Here is a 23002-nt window from a genome sequence, read left to right on the forward strand (position 1 = left end):
GCCACTCAAGAGCAGACAAAAGGGGGTTTAGAGGAGGAAGACCCTCACCCCACGAGCCAGATACTTAGAGATGAAATTAATTACTTTGCTGCTGAAGATTTGGAAGGGAAGGATCTTCATCACGGTGGCAGACAGCCTACAGCTGGGCAAAGCACACCACAGCTTGGATCTGCTAAAGCCTAATCCCTGGAGACACCAGGTACTTGCCTGAATTCCTCCAAATCCCCATTTCACACTTTGGGCTCAGCCAGTGAGAGAAGCAGCAGCTGCTGGGAACACCCTGGTTCAGGCTCCATGACACAAGCCCCAGGCATTTTTGCCCCAGATATGCCTGTGCCTAAATCACCAGACAGTGGGACCAGTTTAAACACAGAATAGTTTGGCTCGGAAAGGACCTTAAAGTTCCAAACTCCCTGCCATGGGCAGGGACACCTCCTAATAGACCAGGTTGCCAACTTAGCCCTGAACACCTCCAAAGAGGTGGCATCCACAACCTCCCTGGGCAGCCTGTTTCAGTGTCCCATCACCACCTCCAGATTTTTTTGTATTCTCCTTGGTTTTGTGACCAAAATGAGGGACTCTTTTCATACTGATGCTTTCAACCCCAGAGTCTCCTCTTGCTTCTCCCCCCATGCTTCAATTCATTCCCCCTCATCCTACCACTACAGGCCCTCAAAGAAGTCCCTCCCTAGCTTTCTTGCAGGCTCCCTTCAGATGCTTATCCCTGTGTCTGTGCTGGCTTGAGGCTAAGTGGAATATTTGAATGGGAGAAATTAGATCATTGGTTATGAGAAGAAAATGTTGATGAAGTCTGTGTCATTTATTGGTTTGCTGAGAGGGATAAAAAGCTAAAATGCCAACAGTTTGTCCCACTCTGGTCTGGGATGCTGCTACCTTTCTCTTCTCCTTTGATCTCCTCAAAAATCTCTCCTTTAGTCTTGGCTAACACATAACAACTTAAGCTTTGCTGCTTGTTTTGTCCAGCATTCCAGCCTGTCCAGGTCTTGTAAATACAGCTTCATCTTACTTGCCAGACTGGGAAAGCAGAGGGAGAAAGAATCATAGAATCAGTCAGGCTTAGAAGGGACCACAAGGAGCATCTAGTTCCAGCTCCCCTGCTTGGGCAGGGACACCCTACCCTAGAGCAGGCTGCACACAGCCTCAGCCAGCCTGACCTTAAACACCTCCAGCCATGGGGCCTCAGCCACCTCCCTGGGCAACCCATTCCAGCCTCTCACCACTCTCATGCTCAACAACTTCCTCCTCATGTCCCGGCTGACTCTCCCCACCTCCAGCTTTGCTCCATTCCCCCCAGTCCTGTCACTCCCTGACAGCCTCAAAAGTCCCTCCCCAGCTTTTTTGGAGGCCCCCTTCAGATCCTGGAAGGCCACAAGAAGGTCACCTGGGAGCCTCCTCTTCTGCAGACTGCACAGCCCCAACTCTTTCAGTCTGTCCTCATAGCAGAGCTGCTGCAGCCCTCTGAGCATCCTCATGACCCTTCTCTGGACACACTCCAGCATCTCCACATCCTTCTTGTCATGGGGACTCCAGAACTGGATGCAGTACTCCAGGTGGGGTCTCAGCAGAGCAGAGTAGAGGGAGAGAATCTCCTCCCTCGACCTGCTGGCCACACTTCTCCTGATGCAGCCCCAGGATCTGGTTGGCTCTCTGGGCTGCAAGTGCAAGGGCAGCTTTGAGCCCTTTCAGGGCAGCTTTCCTTGTCCAGGAGGCAGTTTGGATTTCTGTGTTATTTCTAATTTGGATATCATAGTAAAAATGGGCTTGTAAGTTTTGCTTTGCTGTATCACAGAACATTAGAGGTTGGAAAGGACCTCCAGAGATCATTGAGTCCAACCCCCCTGCCAGAGCAGGATCACCTAGGAATGCAGAGACAGACTCCACAACTTCTCTGGGCAGCCTGTTCCAGTGCTCCATCATCCTCGCTGTGAAGAAGTTTCTCCTTGTGTTGAGGTGAGACCTTCTATGCTCCAGTTTGTACCCACTGCTTCTTATTACTGTGCACCACTGAAAAAGATTGGCCCCCTCTACTTGACACCCACCCCTCAGGTATTTCTAGACGTTGATCACATTCTCTCTGACTTCTCCAAACTAAACAGCCCCAGGTCTCTCAGTCTGTCTTCAAAGGGGAGATGCTCCAGCCCCCCAGTCATCCTTGTGACTCTCCAGTGGACTATCTCTAGCAGGACCCTGTCTCTGAAACTGGGGAGCCCAAAACTGGACACAGTGTTCCAGGTGTGGCCTCAGCAGGGCAGTGTTGAGGGGGAAAAGAACCTCCTTAGATCTGCTGGACACACTTTTCCTGATGCACCCCAGGATGCCATTGTCTCTTTTTTGGCCACAAGGGCACATTGCTGGCCCATGCAGAACTTGCTGTCCACCAGGACTCTTTCAAAGTCTTTCTCCACAGAGTTGCTTTCCAGCAGGGCAACCCTTAACCTGTACTGGTGTCTGCTGTTATTCCCCCCCAGATGCAGGACGCTGCACTTGTCCTTATTCAACTTGATGTGGTTAGCCTTTGTCCAGCATTCCAACCTGTCCAGATCTTGTAAATATAGCTTCATCTTACTCACCAGATGGCTTGGAAATTTCAACAGTGTATGTGTGTGGGGAGTTCCTAACCCACCACACTGTCCCCCACCACCCATGTCCAACTAGACCTTCACAGCCACCTGAGCAACCTTTCCCCTGCAGGTGATGTGCTGGTTTGAGGCTAACTGGAGTATTTTAAGGAGAGAAATGAGATTATTGGTTGTGGAGGAAAAATAATGGTGATGTCTGTACTACCCATTTGTTCTCCTGGGACATATAAAAGCCAGGACACAAAGATAAGTCAGTCTCTGCCTGGCTGCTGTTGCTGTATTAACTCTTCTGCCTGAACCTGCATATTCTCATTCTGCTTCTAACCCCTCCTGCTGACCTTTCCCTCCTGAACATAAGGGAGATCCTGAGATGATAAGGGAGAAGGTGGAAGGGGTGGAAGGAAGGAAGGGGGTTTGGTTGGTAGCCCCTCCTGGGCAGTTTGCTGCTGGGAGGAGTTTTGCATCTCTGAATTACTATTTATTTGCATATTACCATATATAATTGTAAATATCTCTGTAGATACTGTATATTATTTTGCTTGTAAATTGCACAAAGCTATAAATACAGCTTCATTCCTTAACTTCCAGCTGCCTGAGTTTAGCCTGGGTGAATTCCTAACCAGGGAGGGGAGGGGGCAGGTAACACCCAAACCACTACAGATGGGATTCCTGCAAGGAAATCGTTCCCATCTGAGAGAGCAACTCTGTTGTCTCCCTGTGCTGGAAAGCACAAGCATCCCAACAGCTCCTCGTGACCACAGGGATGATGGCATCAAGCTCCTCTTAAATTGGTGCTGGGTGTTCCCATAATCCCTTGCTCCACCCTAGTAATCTCTTCTTAGCACAAAATCGCCTGGTTGGAAAAGACCTTAAGGTCATTTAGTCCAACCATAACCTAACATCTCCACACATACAACTCTCTGACCCTGTCCCTGAGCTCCTCATCCTCACAGTGAGATACTAGAACAGGTCATGGATGCCTCCTCCCTGCAGGTATTCAAAGCCAGGTTGGATAATGCCTTGAGCAACCTGGTTTAGTGGAAGGTGTCCCTTCCAACCCAAACCATTCTATGAATCTAAACATCTTTTAAACACCTCCAGGGATGGGGACTCCACCATCCAGGCTTCCAGGAGACAGAGCCAATTTTGCTTGCCCAAATAGGAAGGAAAAAAAGTTTGATTATTCTTCTCCCCCCCCCATCTCCAATTTTATCTTGGAGAGGAGACAACTAAGGGGTGACCTCATTCGTGCTTATAAGTATGTGCAGGGTGAGTGCCAGGAGGCTGGAGCCAGGCTCTGCTGGGTGATGCCCAATGACAGGACAAGGGGCAATGAGTGGAAGCTGAGCCATAGGAAGCTTCAGGTAAACATGAGGACGATTTTTTCACTATGAGTGTGACAGAGCACTGGAACAGGCTGCCCAGGGGGGTTGTGGAGTCTCCCTCTCTGGAGATATTCAAGAAGCATCTGGATGCATTCTTGTGTCATCTGCTCTAGGTGATCCTGCTCTGGACCAGATAAGCTTTTGAGGTCACTTCCAGCCCCTGACAGTCTGTGATTCTATCACACAGATCACAGGTATTTTTTTGTCCTCAGACCTCCACCTCACCGCTAGAGTGAACCATAGGCAAAGAGCACTGGTGGCAGCAGCACCCTGCTTGCATCCTGTAGAGATTCTTGACTCTTCCCCATATTCCTCTGCCCAGCCCCACCACTTCCCAGAAAAGCCAAGGTCTGCTGGGCTGGCTAATGCTCCGATTCACAGCTGGCTCCATGTCCCCAGACCAATGTCCTTGAGGAGACAGCGCTGACGACAGCAGCACTAGGAACTCTGCCTGCTGTGGTTTTCAGGGCTGCTTCCCAGGCAAAGTGCTCACAGCAAGCCAAAGCCATCCTCCTGTCAATCTTTCCTTTGGAAAGGGAATTTAGCTTCTCTGCCAAGAAAAACAAACCACACAACCAGCCATATACTGATCTCATAGAATCAACCAGGTTGGAAGAGACCTCCAAGATCATCCAGTACAACCTAGCACCCAGCCCTAGACAATCAACTAGACCAGGGCACTAAGTGCCTCGCCCAGGCTTTGCTTGAACACCTCCAGGGATGGCAACTCCACCACCTCCCTGGGCAGCCCATTCCAATGCCAATCACTCTCTCTGGCAACAACTTCCTCCTAACATCCAGCCTAGACCTGCCCTGGCACAACTTGAGACTGTGTCCCCTTGTCCTGTTGCTGCTTGCCTGGCAGAAGAGACCAACCCCACCTGGCTACAATCTCATCTGCTCTCTGCAGGCCTGAGAGCCCCTCTCACATGCTGCTTCCCAAAACAAAATAGGGGAACCCCCAGCAGCCACTTCTCCAGGACCTGCTTGCACGGTGGTGGTTGTTCCTTGCCACCAGTCACAGAATCACAGAATTAACCACCTTGGAAAAGACCTTTGATATTGTCAACTCCAACCTATCACCCAGCACCAGCCCGTGGGTTCTGCTCTCCAGGAACTGCTTGTGCATCCCTGCATGGTAGTTTCGGTTCCTTCCTGCCTGCCAGGATGATGGGCAGGTGTGAGGCATCCTACCTTTGTAAACAAGAGCAGGGGAGATTTAGGTTGGACATCAGGAAGAAGTTCTTCACAAAGAGGGCAGTGAAACACTGGAACAGGTTGCCCACAAAGGTGGTGAAGCCCTCATCCTGAAGACATTCAAGGTCAAATTTCATGGGGCCCTCAGCAACCTGATCTAGTTGCAGATGTCCCTGCACTGGGGGTTCAACAAGATGACCTTTCAGGGTCCCTTCACAGAATCACACAGAAACACCCAGGCTGGAAAAGCCCCTCAGGATCACCAAGTCCCACCTAGAAGCCTACTCTACAAATTCCCTTTAAACCATAGTCCTAAGCACCACAGCCAAACCACCCCTAAACACATCCAGGGTAGTGAGTCCACCACCTCCCTGGGTAGCTGATTCCAGTGCCTGACCACTCTCTCCATGAAAAAAACATTTCTAATGTCCACTCTAAACTAACCCAGTCTCAGCTTAAGGCCATTCCCCCTTGTTCTGTCTCCAACAACCTGATGATTCTATACCTGAGCTGCTCCCAAGGGCACAAAGATGTCGTCTCCACCAGGTCCCCTCAAGCTATCTGGGAGCTACAAAGGAGCAGCTGCTTTGGAAACCATCGACAAACCCCCTCTGGTCACTTGCAGCCCCAAGGAACCTTCCCATTCCATGCTCCTTGAGAAGCAAGCTCCACAGATGCAAACAGCTTCCAAATCTGGGCTTTTATTATTTATTTCCACCTCCCCTCCCCCCCCCCCCAAATTAAATTTTCATTTAAATTATACAATTTGAAGCTCTTAACTCGATTTCTTCCCCCAAGCCCAGGGGCAGGCTTGTAACACCAACAATCTCTGCACTCACTGACAGTTTGACACCAACAGCACAAAGCAGCTTGTTCTTCCAATCTCCAGTTTGATCTAAATTAAAAGCAGCAAAGACTTTGGTGCTCACCAACCTGTCAAAATGCATTAATGAAACAAGAAATGCCTCTGAGAGCTGCCTGCTGCAAGCCTCATACCTGCACCCCATGCCCTTTGATTACCTGCCACGCAAAACCCGCCTGACAAACGTGCCCCCAAGGAGAGCTCTCCAGCTCCAATAGGACTTCCTTTGTCATTTCCCTTAGGATAACTCCAAATTTAACCGTTTGGAGAAGACTTATTTGCATTTACATCAAAGCTTGAGCACCTCAGACATAAGATTCCTCAATAAATCCAGAATGTTGGATTAGTTCTGGTTCACTGGTGTGCCGCAGCTGACTCCTGCTCCACGCCAGCTCTTCTCCAAAGGAGTGGGAGGGATTGAGGGGTTGGAAGGGACCACATCACAGAAGATCTCAGACTCCTTGCCAGGCACCACTCAGGCTCCCCCCACACACACTCCTGAGCACACTCTGACCTGCACTAGGAAATTGCATTAAGAGAATCATGGAATCAACCAGGTTGGAAGAGACCTCCAAGATCATCCAGTCCAACCTAGCACCCAGCCCATCAACTAGACCACGGCACTATGTGCCCTATCCAGTCTTTACTTGAACACCTCCAGGGAAGAGACACCTCTTGCACCCATCTTAAACATGGCACTTTAAGGCATGGTTAGTGAGCGTGGTGGGGTTGGGTCGTCAGCTGGACTTGATCTTAGATGTCTTTTTCTTCCTCTGAGCATGAAGAGCTTTGGAAATGATGGGGTGTGAAATAAAAACAAGCCATCGATTGCACCTCCCTTCTGTGGCCTGTTGTGACAGAACAAAGGGTGGCTCTGAACTAGAAAATAGGGGAGATTTAGGCTTGATAAAAAAGAAACGTTTTACAAAGAGAGTGGGGAGACCCTGGCCCAGGCTGCCCAGAGACATGGTAGAAGCCCCAGCCCTGGAACCATTCCAGGTCAGGTTGCCTGGGGCTCTGAGCAACCTGCTCTGGTTGCAGATGTCCCTGCTGACTGCAGGGCAGCAGAGCTGGATGACCTTGAAAGGTCCCTTCCAACCCAAACCACTCCATGATCTGGGCAATGTGGTTTTTGCAAACTGTTCAAGGACAGCTGTAATTTTGCTGACAAGCTGCACTCCGCAGGAAGCTCCAACTGAAGTTGATGCTGCAGGAGAGGAAACCTGGAGTTTCCCCTCTCCCCCCACCCTTCCTAGGCTGTTTTTTCCTTCAGGGATTTCACATCCCACTACTCTAAAGGCAGGATTAAGGATTTACATACAGGTGTGACACACAGCAGACCTCACCCCCCCTCACCACTCCAGCTGGAGCTCAACCCTCAGCCTGGCCCCACACCTCCCCAGCACCACCAGCCCCTCACGTACCGGGTGAGGGGGCACACGCTGAAGCTGTGACCCTAAAAAAAACACATTCATGCTGAAACAAAGCAAGGCAAAACCCAGGATGGGGAGGACTTGCAGCACCCACTGCTTTCTCTGACCAGCCTCAAGCTGGTTTGTCAGAGGGCTCATCTTGCACAGAAGCATCTTAGGGCCAGACTGACTGTCCCCTGGCACACAGACACCTTGGAGCAGCTTCTTATGGTCTGAGCTCACCATGCTCATTTCAAACACAAGGAAACTGTGGACTTTCAAACCCCCAAACCATCATTAGATAGTTCTCTGCTAGCATCTCCAGGACAACCTCTTGCAGAGAGCTTCCTCATCTTCACAAAAGCAGAGCAGCATCCGAAGCCAGTGCAGCTTTCCATAGAGCCATAGAATTGTTTGGGTCCTTGAAGGTCATCAAGTCCAACTGCTAACCCAGCACTGCCAAGTCCAGCAATAAACCATGTCCCTCAGCACCACATCTACGTGGCTTTTAAAGCCCTTGAAGATCACTGAGTGCAACCAACAACCCAACAGCACCATGGCCACTAAACAGCGTCCCAAAGCACCACATCTATGTGGCTTTTGAACACCTCCAGGTCTGGGGACTCCACCACTGCCCAGGGCAGCCTGTTCCAGGGCTTGACAACCCTAATGTCCAACCCAAACCTCCCTTGGTGCAACTTGAGGACATTTACTCTTGTTCCTTAGGAGAAGACAATAACTCCACCTCAGCCCAGCCTCCTTTTCAGGTAGTCATAGGGAGCAATAACTCAGCAAGGCACCACTGTCCTCAAGACAGATTTTAAACGGGGAACTCACCAGCTGCCAGGCCTGCCACTAGCTCAGCCCACAGGCTCCCCAACCTTCTTCCTGCCAACCTGGAGCTTCTACATCTGTGCTGGGGTCACACCACCTCAGAGCCAAAGCACTGAAAGGGAAGGCAAGGGGATGTGCCAGCCCCAGCCGGGAAAACACAGCAGCATTAAGGCACTTGGTTGCCTGCCCATAACTATCTGCTGCAGTTGGAATGTTCCTAAAGCCTCCCCGGCCACTAGAAATGTGAGAAAGAGAGATCTCAGCCCATTAAGCAGCTATGGGGGTGTGTTGAGCATCTGAAGTGCTGTTATCTGTCTCCACTCAGACACCACATGTCTCTCCAGGCATTTAGATCACAGTAATGAGATATAAATATCTAATAGCTCAGAAAACACTTTTGAACGATGCTCCGTAACAGACCTTAAGTCTCCCTCCTCCCTAGGTCTGGGCATCCAAGCAGAAGAGCCTCTCTTAGAACCTAAAAAGCACTTTCTCTTCACTCTGAGAGCCACCCACTTCTGCTTTGCCAAAGAAAAAGACACTATTTGAAATCACTTTAGTGTTTACCTGGTTCTTGGAAGTGCTCTTCATTTGAGAGGGTTCTGGATAAGATGAGGATAAGTGCTTCTTTAAACTGATCAAAGTGGACCTGTGGGGGGGAAAAAAAAAACAAGAAAGGAGAGAATCAACTAGTGGAGATAATTAAATATCAGAGCAATAGTCCAGCAAGGAGATGGACAAATTAGCCAAGCAGACCACCATACTGAAAGAGAATGCCTGTGTCTGCCTCAACAAGGGGCATAGATGAAGCTCAGCTCATTCAGTCTTGGAAGCTGAAGGAATCACAGAATGGTTTAGGTTGGAAAAGACCTCAAAACTCAGCCAGTTCCAATCCCTCTGCCATAGGCAGGGACACCTCCCACTAGAACAGGTTGCTCAAGGCCTCATCCAACCTGGCCTTGAACACCTTCCTGGGCAACCTGTGACAATGTCTCACTACCCTCACTGCAGACAACTTCTTCCTAACAGCCACTTTCAATCTCCCCTCTGCCACTTTAAACCCATTCCTCCTCGCCCTGTCATTACAAGACCTTGTCAATAGTCCCTCCCCAGCCCTCCTGTAGGCCCACTTCAGATACTGGAAGGCTACTCCAAGGTCTCCTGGAAGCCTTCTCTTCTCCAGGAGAAGTTGCAGAGCCCCAACTCTTGGTAGCCTGTCCTCATAGCAGAGCTGCTGCAGCCCTCTGAGCATCTTCGTGGCTCTCCTCTGGACTGGCTCCAACAGTTCCATGTCCTTCTTGTGTTGGGGGCTGCAGAAGTGAATCATAGAATCAACCAGGTTGGAAGAGACCTCCAAGATCACCCAGTCCAAGAAAGCCTGAACCTTTGAGCCCAGAGAAAAGATGACTGCTATCACAGAGCAACTCAAAGCCTTTGCTGTAATGCATTGGTTGTCTCTAGGGTTCTGCCCCCATCAAGCGGGAAGCCTGAAATGACATATCCAGAAGACCAAGGAGCATATGGACCAGGTTGCCCAAGGAGATTGTGGATGCCTGTTCCATGGTCTAGTTGATTGGATAGAGCTGGGTGATAGGTTGGACTGGATGAGCTTGGAGGTCATTTCCAACTCGGTTGATTCTATGACAGCTTGGGTGAGGCCCTGAGCAATCTGGTCCAGTGGAAGGTGCCCCTGCCCATGGCAGTGGGGCTTGGAACTAGATGATTTTTAAGGTCCTCTCCAACCCAAACCATTCTATGAATCTCCATCATGTGAGATTGCTTGCCCAGGGGCAGTGGCTCCTACAGCAAGATCTCAGCCCTGACCAGTGATAAGAGAGTTCTGCAAACATTCTGGTACCCTAATTAAGCTTCAGAAAACACTTTCCAAAGCGGAAGGCAGAAAGCTGCACCCTTTCCAGGACAGCCCTGCCCTGGCTCCTGCCTGCTGCAGCTCTGCTTGGGCTAGACTGGAAATATAAGGTCTGGAGTGTGGTTAGGAGAAAAATAAGGAGAGACAATCTTACCACTGGGTCTATTTTTTTTCCTCCTCACTTCCATCTGTTTTTTTTCCTGGAAAGCCTCCTGCCTTACCGCCGCAGCAGTTGGAAAGGGGCTGGAGCATCCTTCACAGCCATGCCGGGGAATGTCAGCAATTCCAGCCCTGGGGGGGTGGGGGCAGAACGGAAGCTTGGGGACAGCTGGGGAAGCTATTTGACATGGGTCAGCAGCAAGGCAGAGCTGGCTGCTACCATTTCTTCTGGCTAAATAAATCTTGGGAGAATTTTTGTTGCACTCAACAGGAGATTTTGAATTTAAGGAACCCACTGAGGCTGCTGTTGCGGGTAGAGTGGATAGCTGTGAACCCACCACAAAGTGCAGGAGATGGTTGGGGCAGGGATTTTAATGCTGCTTGTGGGGAGGGCACAAGCAGCAAACCCCACATCTGCAGTTTGCCAGCTTGTCTGCAAGGCTGAGTTAGCCCAAAGCAACACCTATATGCTCACAGCGTGTAAGTGGCTGGAGAGCAGGCAGGCAGAGAGACCCGGGGGTACTGGTAGATAGTAGGCTGAAGATGAAGCCAGCAGTGTGCCCAGAAGAACCAATGGCATCCTGGTCCAGATCAGGAGCAGAGTGGCCAGCAGGACAACGGAGGTTATTCTGCCCCTGTGCTCAGCACTGCTCAGGCCACACCTTGAGTGCTGTGTCCAGTTCTGGGCTCCTCAATTCAAGAGAGATGTTGAGATATTGGAAGGTGTCCAGAGAAGGGCACCAAAGCTGGTGAGAGGCCTGGAGCACAGCCCTGTGAGGAGAGGCTGAGGGAGCTGGAGGTGTGCAGCCTGGAGAAGAGAAGGCTCAGGGCAGACCTCATTGCTGTCTACAATTACCTGAAGGAAGGTTGCAGCCAGGTGGGGTTGGCCTCTTCTGCCATGCAACCAGCAACAGAAGAAGGGGACACAGTCTCAAGTTGTGCCAGAGGAAGTCTAGGCTGGATGTTAGGAGGAAGTTCTTCACAGAGAGTGATTGGCATTGGAATGGGCTGCCCAGGGAGGTGGAGTCACCACCCCTGGAGGTGTTGAAGCCAAGCCTGGCTGGGGCACTTAGTGCCATGGTCTGGTTGTTTTGATAGGGCTGGGTGCTAGGTTGGGCTGGATGATCTTGGAGGTCTCTTCCAACCTGGTTGATTCTATGATGGCAGAGCTGGGGGCTCAGCCATGGGACCCCTGTGCAAGAGAACATCTCATCCCATATCTCAGGCAGCACAAATCAGCCCTAAGGTTCTAAACATGGAGTAATTAAGTAGTTAGGAATACGTTCAGCAAAGCAGCTTGTCAGGGATGCCTTCATCTGAATGCTAATTGCTGCCATTCGTTTCCGAGGGCTGCTATACTTCAAAAAGGACACTTTAGAGAGATAGGAGAATTTGCCTGATGGAAAAAAAACCCAAACTTGACATTTAGACTAAATGAGGATGAATAAAAGATGAGAGTGTTGGAATAACAGGTCCCCTTCCCCATGGGATCTTCTCAGGATGGGAACAGTGATGACAGCCACAGGGGGGAAAAGAGCAGGTCCTTCAGCTGGGTGCTGCCTTCGGATGGGACCTCAAGGCAGCAAGATGAAAGTAAATCACTTTGCATCACTCCTGAAAGCACTAAATTACAGAGCACAGTAAAAAACACCCAGGCAGGTGCAAAGAGCAGCCCTAACATGTACCCTGTTCTAGAAGAAGCACCAACAACCAAGGGGGTGAAGGAATGATCACAGAACAGCTTTGGCTGGAATCAATCTGAGGTCATCTGCTCCAGCCTTCCTGCCATGGCCAGGGACACCTCTCAACCAGGCTTGCTCAAGGCCTTGAACGAGCAGAGGAGGGGCTGGGCTCTCACTGCTGCAGCTGCTTAAGGGACAGATGGCTCTGGTGTGGAGCCCACAGAGCAATTTTACCATGACCACCAGGTCACCAGAGGAACCCATGGAAGATTAGTCTGCGGGGCAGGAGGTGACCATCCTTCAGCCCACACTGTCACTGCTGCTCTCTGCTGCACAGCAGGATTTAAAATGCAAAGCAGCAGCACAGAGGCAGCTCAGAGGGGTCCCACAAACACCTTCTGAGCAGCAGCACCAAACTCTAGGGCTGTAACCCGAGCTGGTAGATCACAGGCTCACAGGATGTCAGGGGTTGGAAGGGACCCAAAAAGATCATCGAGTCCAGCCCCTCTGACAGAGCAAGACCTAGCTCAGGTCACATAGGAACACATCCAGACAGGCCTTGAAAGGCTCCAGAGAAGGAGACTCCACAACCTCTCTGGGCAGCCTGTGCCAGTGCTCTGGGACCCTTACAGGAAAGGAGTTCCCCTTGTGTTGAGCTGGAAGCTCCTGTGCTGCAGCTTCCATCCATTGCTCCTTGTCCTATCCCAGGGAGCAGTGAGCAGAGCCTGTCCCCCCTCCTGACTCCCAGCCCGCAGATGTTTACAAACATTGATTAAATCCCCTCTCAGTCTTCTCTTCTCCAGACTAAGCAGCCCCAGGTCCCTCAGCCTCTCCTCATCAGGCAGTGCTCCAGTCCCCTCATCATCCTCGTAGTCCTCCACAGGACCTTATTCATCAGATCCCTGTTCCTCTTCAACTGGGGAGCCCAAGAGAATATTTTTCTTCAGGAAATCTCTCAAACCAGATAACAAGGAACAACAGTGTCTGTGCTGCACCTTTGACTGTGGCTGCTGCAAGTCTGTACCCACAGCACTTAGAAATGCAAAACAGTCAAGTGAAAGTTCTGCTCAAGTAAGAGCCAGGGCAAAGCAGCCTGTTGCTGCTGCTCCCTAGCAGTGTCCTTCCTCATGCTCAGATGGAACTTAGAATCATAGAATGGTTTAGGTTGGAAGGGACCTCAAAGCTCAGCCAGTTCCAACCCCCTGCCACAGGCAGGGACACCTCCTACTAGAACAGGTCGCTCAAGGCCTCATCCAACCTGGCTTTGAACACCTCCAGGGAGGTTGTGGAGCAGAGAAACACAGAAGGTGCTCCATAATCTCCCTGGGCAACCTGTGCCAGTGTCTCACCACTCTCACTTCAAAGAACTTTTCCCTAACATCCACTTTCAATCTCCCCTCTGCCACTTTAAACCCATTCCTCCTCGCCCTGTCATTACAAGACCTTGTCAATAGTCCCTCCCCAGCCTTCCTGTAGTCCCCTTCAGATACTGGAAGGCCACTCCAAGGTCTCCTGGAAGCCTTCTCTTCTCCAGGCTGCAGAGACCCAACTCTTGGTAGCCTGTCCTCATAGCGGAGCTGCTGCAGCCCTCTCAGCATCTTAGTGGCCTCCTCTGGACTGGCTCCAACAGTTCCATGTCCTTCCTGTGTTGGGGGCTGCAGATGTGAACCATAGAATCAACCAGGTTGGAAGAGACCTCCAAGATCATCCAGTCTGACAAAGGCTGAACCTTTGAACACAGCCCTCTGAGCACCTTCGTGGCCCTGGGTTCCAGGTTGTGGCCACTGCCCCTTGTCCAGTCACTGGGCAACACTGGAAAGAGTCTGGTCCCATCCTCTTGACCTTCAGATGCTGATCGACATTAATCAGATGCCCTCTCAGGCTGCTTTTCTCCAGGCTCAACAGCCTCAGGTCTCTCAGCCTTTCCCCCTCACAGATAGCCTCCAGTCCCCTCAGCATCTTTGGAGTCTCCACTGAACACTTTGCTGCAGTTTCCCTGTATCTCTTGACCTGGGGATCCCAGATCTGGCCTCAATAGAGCAGAGCTGAGGGGGAGGAGAATCTCCCTCGACCTGCTGGCCACACTCTTCTGAATCCACCTTCTTGGCCACAAGAGCACACTGCTGGCTCACAATGAGCTTGTCATCCACCAGCACTCCCAAGGTCCTCTTCTTCACAGCTGCTTTCCAGCAGGTCACCCTGCACCTGCACTGGTGCAGGTAGCTATTTCTCCCCAAACACAGGATCCTTTACTCACCGTAGCTGAACCTCATGAGATGCCTCTCCACCCAATTCTCCAGCCTGCATGACAGCACACTCTTCCAGGGTGTCACTTGCAGGGCTGCAACAGCCCACAACAGGCAACAAGTCCACACTGATATCCTTCATTTGTGTTTTTGCCTCAAGGATATCCCCACTAGAATCACAGAACTAACCAGATTGGAAGAGACCTCTAAGATCATTGACTCCAATGTATCACCAAACTCTTCTAATTATCTAACCCATGGCACTAAGTGCTTCATCCAGCCTCCTGTTAAACACCTCCAGGGATGGTGACTCCACCACCTCCCTGGGCAGCCCATTCCAATGCCAATCAGCCAATCACTCTTGGTGTGAAGAAAGTTTTCCTAATGTCCAGCCTGAACTTGCCCTGGCACAACGTGAGACTGTCCCCTTGTTCTGTTGCTGGGTGCCTGACAGGAGAGACCAAACCCACCTGGCTACAACCTCCTTTCAGGTAGCTGTAGAGAGCAATGAAGTCACCCCTGAGACTCCTCTTCTGCAGGCTAAACAACCCCAGCTCCTGCAGCTGCTCCTTGTAGGGCTGTGCTCCAGGCCCTTCACCAGCCTCATTCCAGTACCTCAATATCTTTCTTAAATTGAGGGGCCCAGAACTGGACACAGAACTCAAGGTGTGGCCTAACCAGTGCCAGTACAGAGGCAGAAGGACTTCCCTGGTGCTGCTGGCCACACTGTTCCTGATCCAGGCCAGGATACCATTGGCTTTCTTGGCCACGTGGGCACACTGCTGGCTCATGTTCAGCTGCTGTCTACCAGCACTCCAGGTCCCTTACTGCCTGGCTGCTCTCCAGCCACTCTGATCCTAGCCTGTAGCTTTAACTTGTTCTTTCCTTGCAATCCCATTTAATCCCACCATGGTGCAGGTTGGAAGTGACCTCTGGAGATTCACTGATTCATAGAATGGTTTGGGTTGTAAGTGACCCCCACCCCTACCTCTGTCCCCCGTCTGTAGCACTGCATGGGGTTGTTGTGGCCAAAGTGCAGAATCTGGCACTTGGCCATGTTGAAACTCATGGCATTGGACTGTGCCCACCTATGCAGCCTGTCAAGGTCCCTCTGCAGAGCCCTCCTACCCTCTAACAGATCAACACATGCTCCCAGCTTGGTGTTGGATGGTCCTGGCCAGCCCTGGGGAGAGAAGCACTACAGCTGCAGTGACACACAAAGCACCATCCTATACTCTTCTGGAGAGCAGCCTCAGCCACTCAAACCAGCCCAAAAGCTTTACAATCATCAAGCAGAAGAATCCAGAGAAGCAAACTACTGCTGGGGTATGGAAAGCCTTAAAGCTCTTTTCACTTGCTTGGGTGGATTTGAAGGATTGGGAACTCTGCTCACAGAAGGCTTTGAAGAGCAGCACAAGAGCTGGCAGGTCCCTGCAAACCCCACTGCAAGACCAGGGCTCAGCCCAGTGCTTGGGGCATGCTAACTCCCTGGCAGAAGAGAATTTTCACAGAACGAGTTAAACAGTGGCAAGTCAACAGGAATCAGGGATTTCCCCATGGGAATCTGGGATCAGCCAAGCTGCTGAGCATCACCAGCACCTCTGAGCAGTCTTGACACCTGCTTGAAAGCACCTTTCCTATGAAACCATGACTTATTAGCACTAGAAAGAGAGCAACCATGTGCCAAGCTACCTGCTGCTTCTCACTGCTGCTTTGCATCGCAGGGACACGTAGTCTGCAAGTCCTGCCTCTCTGGGGCAAACCAGCACCAGTGGCTCCTTCCACCTCCCCCTTCCCCTTGATCTTCTAGCTCAGTCCTTTTCCCAAAGCCATGTGCCTGCTTGTAAACTCCTGCAGCAGCAGCAGCCAGAAAGTTGCAAGTGGGGAAGACGCAGGAACAGAGCAACCTTGCAACCAAGTCTCCTGCCTGGCAGGGAGAGAGTTGCTGCACATCAAGGGGAGCAGCATCACAGAGGGCTCAGAGGGAGGATATTTGCAAGAGGTCACCAGCCAAAGCAGAGAAAGAAGCTGGTGAGTGAAACCCCAGACTGCTGTCTTTACTGCAGGCTTGGTAATGAACTGGCACAGGGTGAAACCTGAGCTGCCTGTCCTTGCCTGAGGGCAGCGTGAAGGACAGGCAGTCCTTGTGCAGAGTCTGATGGTGCCCAACTTAACTCCAGGTCACTGCATATTATAGAATCATAAAGTAGTTTGAGTTGGAGGGGACCTTTGAAAGTCATCTAGCCCAACCCCACCTCCCCTCCAGTAAGCAGGGACGTCTGCAACTAGAGCAGGTTGCTCAGAGCCCCAGGCAACCTGACCTGGAATGGTTCCAGGGACAGGGCACCTACCACTTCTCTGAGCAGCTTGGGACAGGCTCTCACCACCCTCACTGCAAAAAATGACTTTCTTCTCTCCAGTCTGAATCTCCCTCTTTTGGTTCAAACCATCAACTGCCAGGGATCTGGGGGTGCTGGTAGATAGTAGCTGAACATGAGCCAGCAGTGTGCCCAGGTGGCCAAGAAGGCCAATGGCATCCTGGCCTGCCTCATGACCAGTGTGGCCAGCAGGACAAGGGAGGTTATTCTGCCCCTGTGCTCAGCACTGCTCAGGCCACACCTTGAGTAACTTGAGTCCAGTTTTGGGCTCCTCAATTCAAGAGAGATGTTGAGATACTGGAACATGTCCAGAGAAGGGCGACAAAGCTGGTGAGGGGCCTGGAGCACAGCCCTACGAGGAGAGGCTGAGGGAGCTGGGGGTGTGCAGCCTGGAGAAGAGGAGGCTCAGGGCAGAGCTCATTGCTGTCTACAGCTACCTGAAGGGAGGCTGTAGCCAGGTGGGGTTGGGCTCTTCTGGCAGGCAACCAGCAACAGAACAAGGGGACACAGTCTCAAGTTGTGCCAGGGGAAGTCTAGGCTGGATGTTAGGAGGAAGTTGTTGTCAGAGAGAGTGATTGGCATTGGAATGGGCTGCCCAGGGAGGTGGTGGAGTTGCCTTCCCTGGAGGTGCTGAAGCCAAGCCTGGCTGGGGCACTTATTGCCATGGTCTGGTTGATTGGTTGGACTGGATGATCTTGAGGTGTCTTCCAACCGGGTTGATTCTATGATTCTGTGACAACAGGTCCTGCTCAAAGCCTGTCCCCAGCTTTCTGGTCAGCCACTTTAATCACAGAAAGGTCACCAGCAGGTCTCCCTGGAGCCTCCTCTTCTCCAGGCTGAACAACCTCAACTCTTTCAGAGGCATTCCAGCCCTCCCATCATTGCTGTGGCTTCCCCTAGCCCTACTTCAACAGGTCCATGTCTCACCTGTGCTGGGGACTCCAGAGCTGGCCCCAGCACTGCAGGTGGTCTCTAAAAAACTAACTAAAACAACAATCCCCCAAAATAATACAAATCCATCACATACCCAGTGTCATTACCACAGTCCATGAGCACTGCCTGCAAGACACCACTCCACATGAGCTACCAATTAGTGGGTACTGCCCCCCTGAGACACAGCCAGAAGGGCAGCCTGTAAGAGTTGGACTCCACGTTCCTAGAGGTCTTTTCCAACCTGCTTAATTCTGTGACTCTGTGAAAGGCCTTTCCCAGCTGAACCAATCCTATGGTTCCACGGCCCCACAGCCAAGCACAAGCAGGGAACAGCCTTGCTGAGGAATCCCAGGAATGGCTGCGTGCGTCACCTCTGCACGCAACTGCGCCTGGAGAGCAGTGCTGGGATGGTTTGGCTCTGCCAGGAGCCAGGGCAGGATTCACAGAGCCCTGCCAGCCCCTGGAGATAGCCTGCCCAGGGTCATCCCCAAAGCATCCCACAGAGCAGGGAGTGGGGAGAGAGGGGGAAAGCAGCACACGCAGCCCCTCACTGAGGCTGCAGCTCCCAGCCCAGCAGCCCCATCCCGGCGCATTCATGCCCGGAGCGAAGCCCCCAGCACAAAGGCAAGCACGTGGCCCCCACCGGGTCGCCCCTCAGCAGACAAAACCATCCCTCTCCTCACCCCCCTCTCCCCGGTGACCCTCCCATAAATCCCAGTCTCTTGCAAGTGCAGCCGAACAAAAGCTGCTGAGAGAGACCATCTGCGTGGAGGAGCCGGTGGGGCAGGTGCAAGGAGCCTGGGCTGAGGGAGCAACATGTTTGCTGCTGATTCTCCCGACGTGCTTCCTAGGAAACCCAGAGGATCCCGGCGGTGATTAAAGCAGGCTCGCTCCGACACGGACCATTGCTGCTGCTAACGAGCACAAGCGCTGGGGAGATGGCAGCAGAGGCTGGAGACAAAGGTGGCTCTGATGTTCAGGTTGTAGCTTGTCACACAGAGAATATGTCAGGTGCTGGAAGGGACCTAGGAAGCTCATCCAGTCCAACCTCCCCTGCCAGAGCAGGATCTCCTAGACCAGATCACACAGGAACGCATCCAGGTGGGTTAGGAATATCTCCAGAGAGGGAGACTCCACAACCCCCCTGGGCAGCCTGTTCCAGTGCTCTGTCACCCTCACAGGGAAAGAATTCTTCCTCGTGTTTATATGAAGCTTCCTACGGCTCAGCTTCCACCCATTGCCCCTTGTCCTGTCATTGGGCATCACCCAGCAGAGCCTGGCTCCAGCCTCCTGGCACTCATCCTTTACCTACTTATAACCATTGATGAGGTCACCTCTCAGTCTCCTCCTCTCCCAGCAGCACAGCCCCAGCTCCCTAAGGCTCTCCTCAGAGAGATGTTCCATTCCCTTCATCATCCTTGTGGCTCTGTGCTGCACTCGCTCAAGCAGCACTTTGTCCCTCTTGAACTGAGGGCTTGTCAGCAAGATCCATGCCCAAAAGATAAAAAGGGGGCAAAGAAATAAAAATGCTCCTTGGGATGGTTTGGGTCTCCTAGAGAAGTGGCAGAGTGTCCATCTCCAAAGTCATTCCAAACCCACCAAAATGCCAGAGGTGAACATTGCTCTAGCAGAACAGCTGGACTCGATGACCTCCAAAGGTCCCTTCCCACCCCCACCATTCTGTGATTGTGTGCTCTGGGACAAGCTCACAGGGATGTTGCTCCTGGCTGGGATGGGGTGAACACGAGCCAGCACTTGGAATCATAGACCCCCACCTGAAGTACTGCATCCAGGTCTGGAGCCCTCATTACAAAAGGGATGTGGATGTGCTGGAGCATATCCAGAGAAGGGCCAGGAGGATGCTCAGAGGGCTGCAGCAGCTCTGCTGTGAGCACAGACTGAAAGAGTTGGGGCTGTGCAGGCTGCAGAAGAGGAGGCTCCCAGGTGACCTTCTTGTGGCCTTCCAGGATCTGAAGGGGGCCTCCAAAAAAGCTGGGGAGGGACCTTTTAGGCTCTCAGGGAGTGACAGGACTGGGGGGAATGGAGCAAAGCTGGAGGTGGAGAGATTCAGGCTGGACATGAGGAGGAAGTTGTTGAGCATGAGAGTGGTGAGAGGCCGGGATGGGTTTCCCAGGGAGGTGGTTGAGGCCCCATGGCTGGAGGTGTTTAAGGCCAGGCTGGCTGAGGCTGTGGCCAGCCTGCTGTAGTGTGAGGTGTCCCTGCCCATGGCAGGGGGGTTGGAACTAGATGCTCCTTGTGGTCCCTTCCAACCCTGACTGATTCTGTGATAGACTGGTAGGGGTTGGAAGGGCCCTCTGGAGATCTCTTCCAAGCCCAGATGCTTTAACAGAGAGGTTTTGGTAGCATTGGGCTCTTTAAGAGATTCATGGAGTGGTTTGGGCTGGAAAGGACCTTAAAGATCATCTAGTTCCAACCCCCTGCCATAGGCAGTGACACCTTCCATTAGACCAGGTAACTCAAGGCCTCATCCAGCCTGGCCTTGAACACCTCCAGGGAGGGAGCATCCACAACCTCCCTGGGTAACCACTTCCAGTGTCACACCACCCTCACTGGAAAGAGCTTCTCCCTAACATCCAGTTTCAATCTTCCCTCTGCCAGTTTAAACTCTGGACAACCTGTTCTTTGCTACCTTAAATTTCACTTTACCTCCACCATGAGCACCACTGCTCTTAGCACCTCACCTTTAGCACTCATCCCTCTCTCTGCCACCATCCCACAAACAGCAAAGCCAGACAACTAAGCTGCATGGAAGAGTCTCCAGTACTCAGACTGCTCTGCAGCTCCAAAGTCAGAAAACTCCATCTGTAGCCACTCATGCTGTCAGCAGAGGAAGAGGAGGATTAGTTCATTAGAGGAATTATTTTGTTTGTGAAAGCTGCAGCTTGATAGGACAGTAGATTTGGGGTGGCTGCTTAGCCCACATCTGTCAAGATCTCTGGCTGCCCTGCTCTGCATCTTCTGATCTTAACAAGCAATGATGAGATTTCAGGATCATAGAATCAACCAGGTTGGAAGAGACCTCCAAGCTCATCCAGTCCAACCTAGCAGCCAGGATGATTTTAGTGGAAGCATCCCAAGCACATCGTGCTGGGAAGAAGGTAACACAGGAGGACAAGGACATCCATGCTGAACAGGAGGTCTTCCTAAGGTGGAGCAGCTTCTGCTCAACACCCTGGCATTTAACCCTACAATGGTACAATCATTTTGGAAAGCATCATGTGCTCATCAGCCACAGCTCTCCTACACAGGCTTCTCTGCCCTGGTGAGACCTCAGCTTCAGCACTGCCTTCAGTTTTGGGCTGCCCAGTTAAAGAGGGAGAGGGATCTGCTGGAGAGGGTCAAGTGGAGGGCTAGGAGGATGATGAGGGGACTGGAGGGCATGGCTTATGAGGAGAGGCTGAGGGCCCTGAGGCTGTTTAGTCTGGAGAAGAGAAGATTGAGAGGGAATTTAATAAATATTTATAAGCACCTGAGGGCTGGAGGTCAGCAGGGGGGGGACAGGCTCTGCTCACTTGCTCCCTGAGGTAGGACAAGGAGCAATGGATGGAAGCTGCAGCACAGGAGGTTCCAGCTCAACACAAGGGGGAACTTTTTTCCTGTAAGAGTCCCAGAGCACTGGCACAGGCTGCCCAGAGAGGTTGTGGAGTCTCCTTCTCTGAAGCCTTTCCAAGCCTGTCTGGATGTGTTCCTGTGTGACCTGAGCTAGATTGCATGGTCCTGCTCTGTCAGGGGGGTTGGACTCAATCTCTTTGGGTCCCTTCCAACCCCTAATATCCAGTGAGCCTGTGATTATGGTCTCCCAAAAACACTAGCCTAGGTGGGTTGATAAGCACAGCTCTGTGTGGACACCAATATCTGGTGACTTGTACAGAGGTGGCTCAGCCAGCAACTGCTGGAGCTGGACAATGTTCTCTGCTTCAGAGAAATGTGCATGACTTCACCTGGCCTCACCAGTTTAACTACAGCTTAAGACAACATAAATCACAGGCTCAAGCTCTGGTTTTAGGTCCCCATTGCTCTGCAAGCACCTGGTGAGCTGGTTTGGGGAGGTGAACCAGGCCAGAAGCTGTACTTAGTGGTGCTGGGGGGCACATGTTGCAAGTCTTGCAGCCTCAGAACCTCAGGGATGTTGGATACTCAGAAATTAAGCCTCTTTCCACCACCCTCCCACGTGTATCAAAGCAGCTTCTTGGTGCTGCCTTGCTCCCAAGCCCCAGACCCCATCATCCTCCCCACCATCACCCCAGACTTACCCTGCCTAGGAGGTTGCCTTGGAGGAGGGTCTGCTGCAGTGCTGGGGCCACCTCCTCAAGATGCAGCATGTGGCAGAGGTCAGTGAGTTCCTCCTGCCCCAGGGACCCTGTGCCCGTGCTGTCAAAGCTGTCAAAGAGTTCCTTGAGGCGAGCTTCATACTGGTCCTGCTCAGCCTCATCCATCCCATAGCCTGCCACACTAACCTGTGGAGAGATGAGGCTGGTCAGCATCAACCACATCATCCATGGCATGTATAGAGCAAAACCTCAAGGGCTGGAAGAGGGACAGGTACTCGCACAGAGCACAAGATTGCTTAGTGCATTTTTTGTTGGCATCAAATGAACTTGGTGCTCTACCACCCCTGCAACCTCTTCCACCCACTGGGTGAAGCCAGAGGTCACACAGCAGATCATGGGGGAGGAAAGCCTGCAAAGCAAACCCTCGAGGTGGGGACAGCTCCAGTGGCAAGGCAGCCCCAGGTTCCAGGTCCCTGTGCACCACTTCACACTGGCTCCATGAGCAGCTCATTTGGCTCAGATGAAGCATCTGAGGAGCTTCAAGGGAAAGTTGTTCCCTTGAGCTCCACAACCTGGGAATTGGTTCCCAGGTGATGCTTTATCTACCTTGTCAGGGTACAACCATCTCAACAGCAACACCTCCCCAGAGGCAGCAAGCAAAGCCAGGGCTCTGCCTGTGGTGGGGAGGGCAGAAGATCCCAACTGCTGCCTCTAACCACCATCCCAAACACCTCAGACCAGAGAGCCACCACGTACGTCCCGCTCCATAGACACAAAACGCATTCATGCACCAGGTACACTCCTTTTCCTGCTTGTATGGGTGGCCAACATACCATCAACCTTGTTGATGGCAGCTTGCAGCATCTCTGCTTTCCTCTACAGCCCCAGCACAAAGCCACCTAGAGAGGACACATTCCCCTTGGGTCACTGCCAGTCCCATGACACTCACTGAACTGCTGCTCTTTAGGTACTTTAGGACAAACTATGTCAGAAGGCAAAGAAGGGTTTGAGAAGGGACACTAAGGATGGCAGCAACCTCAGCCCTGGAGCAGAGGTGAGCCCAGAATGGAGACAGCTGAAACATATCTAGCTTGTTGCACCAGCAAACAAAGCCCAGGTGGTTTCTCCATCACTCACCCAAGGGCTTTCTCA

The 23002-nt window shown here is 52.0% G+C and overlaps 1 protein-coding gene across 13 annotated transcripts in view; it reads right to left on the bottom strand.

The window, feature by feature from the left end:
• Positions 1-23002, bottom strand: part of NIN (ninein) — a 118442-nt gene that overhangs the window by 89125 nt on the left and 6315 nt on the right. For all 13 annotated transcript variants that reach the window (XM_064143085.1, XM_064143178.1, XM_064143112.1 and 10 more), the window contains 2 exons: positions 21833-22036; positions 8858-8939 (listed from right to left, as the gene is read on the bottom strand). In XM_064143085.1, coding sequence (XP_063999155.1) covers positions 8858-8939; positions 21833-22015 — 265 coding nt within the window. In that variant the 5' untranslated portion in view covers positions 22016-22036. The remainder of the gene's footprint in view (positions 1-8857; positions 8940-21832; positions 22037-23002) is intronic.

Source organism: Pogoniulus pusillus, chromosome 1 (genome assembly GCF_015220805.1).
Source record: "Pogoniulus pusillus isolate bPogPus1 chromosome 1, bPogPus1.pri, whole genome shotgun sequence".
NCBI classification, from domain to species: domain Eukaryota; kingdom Metazoa; phylum Chordata; class Aves; order Piciformes; family Lybiidae; genus Pogoniulus; species Pogoniulus pusillus.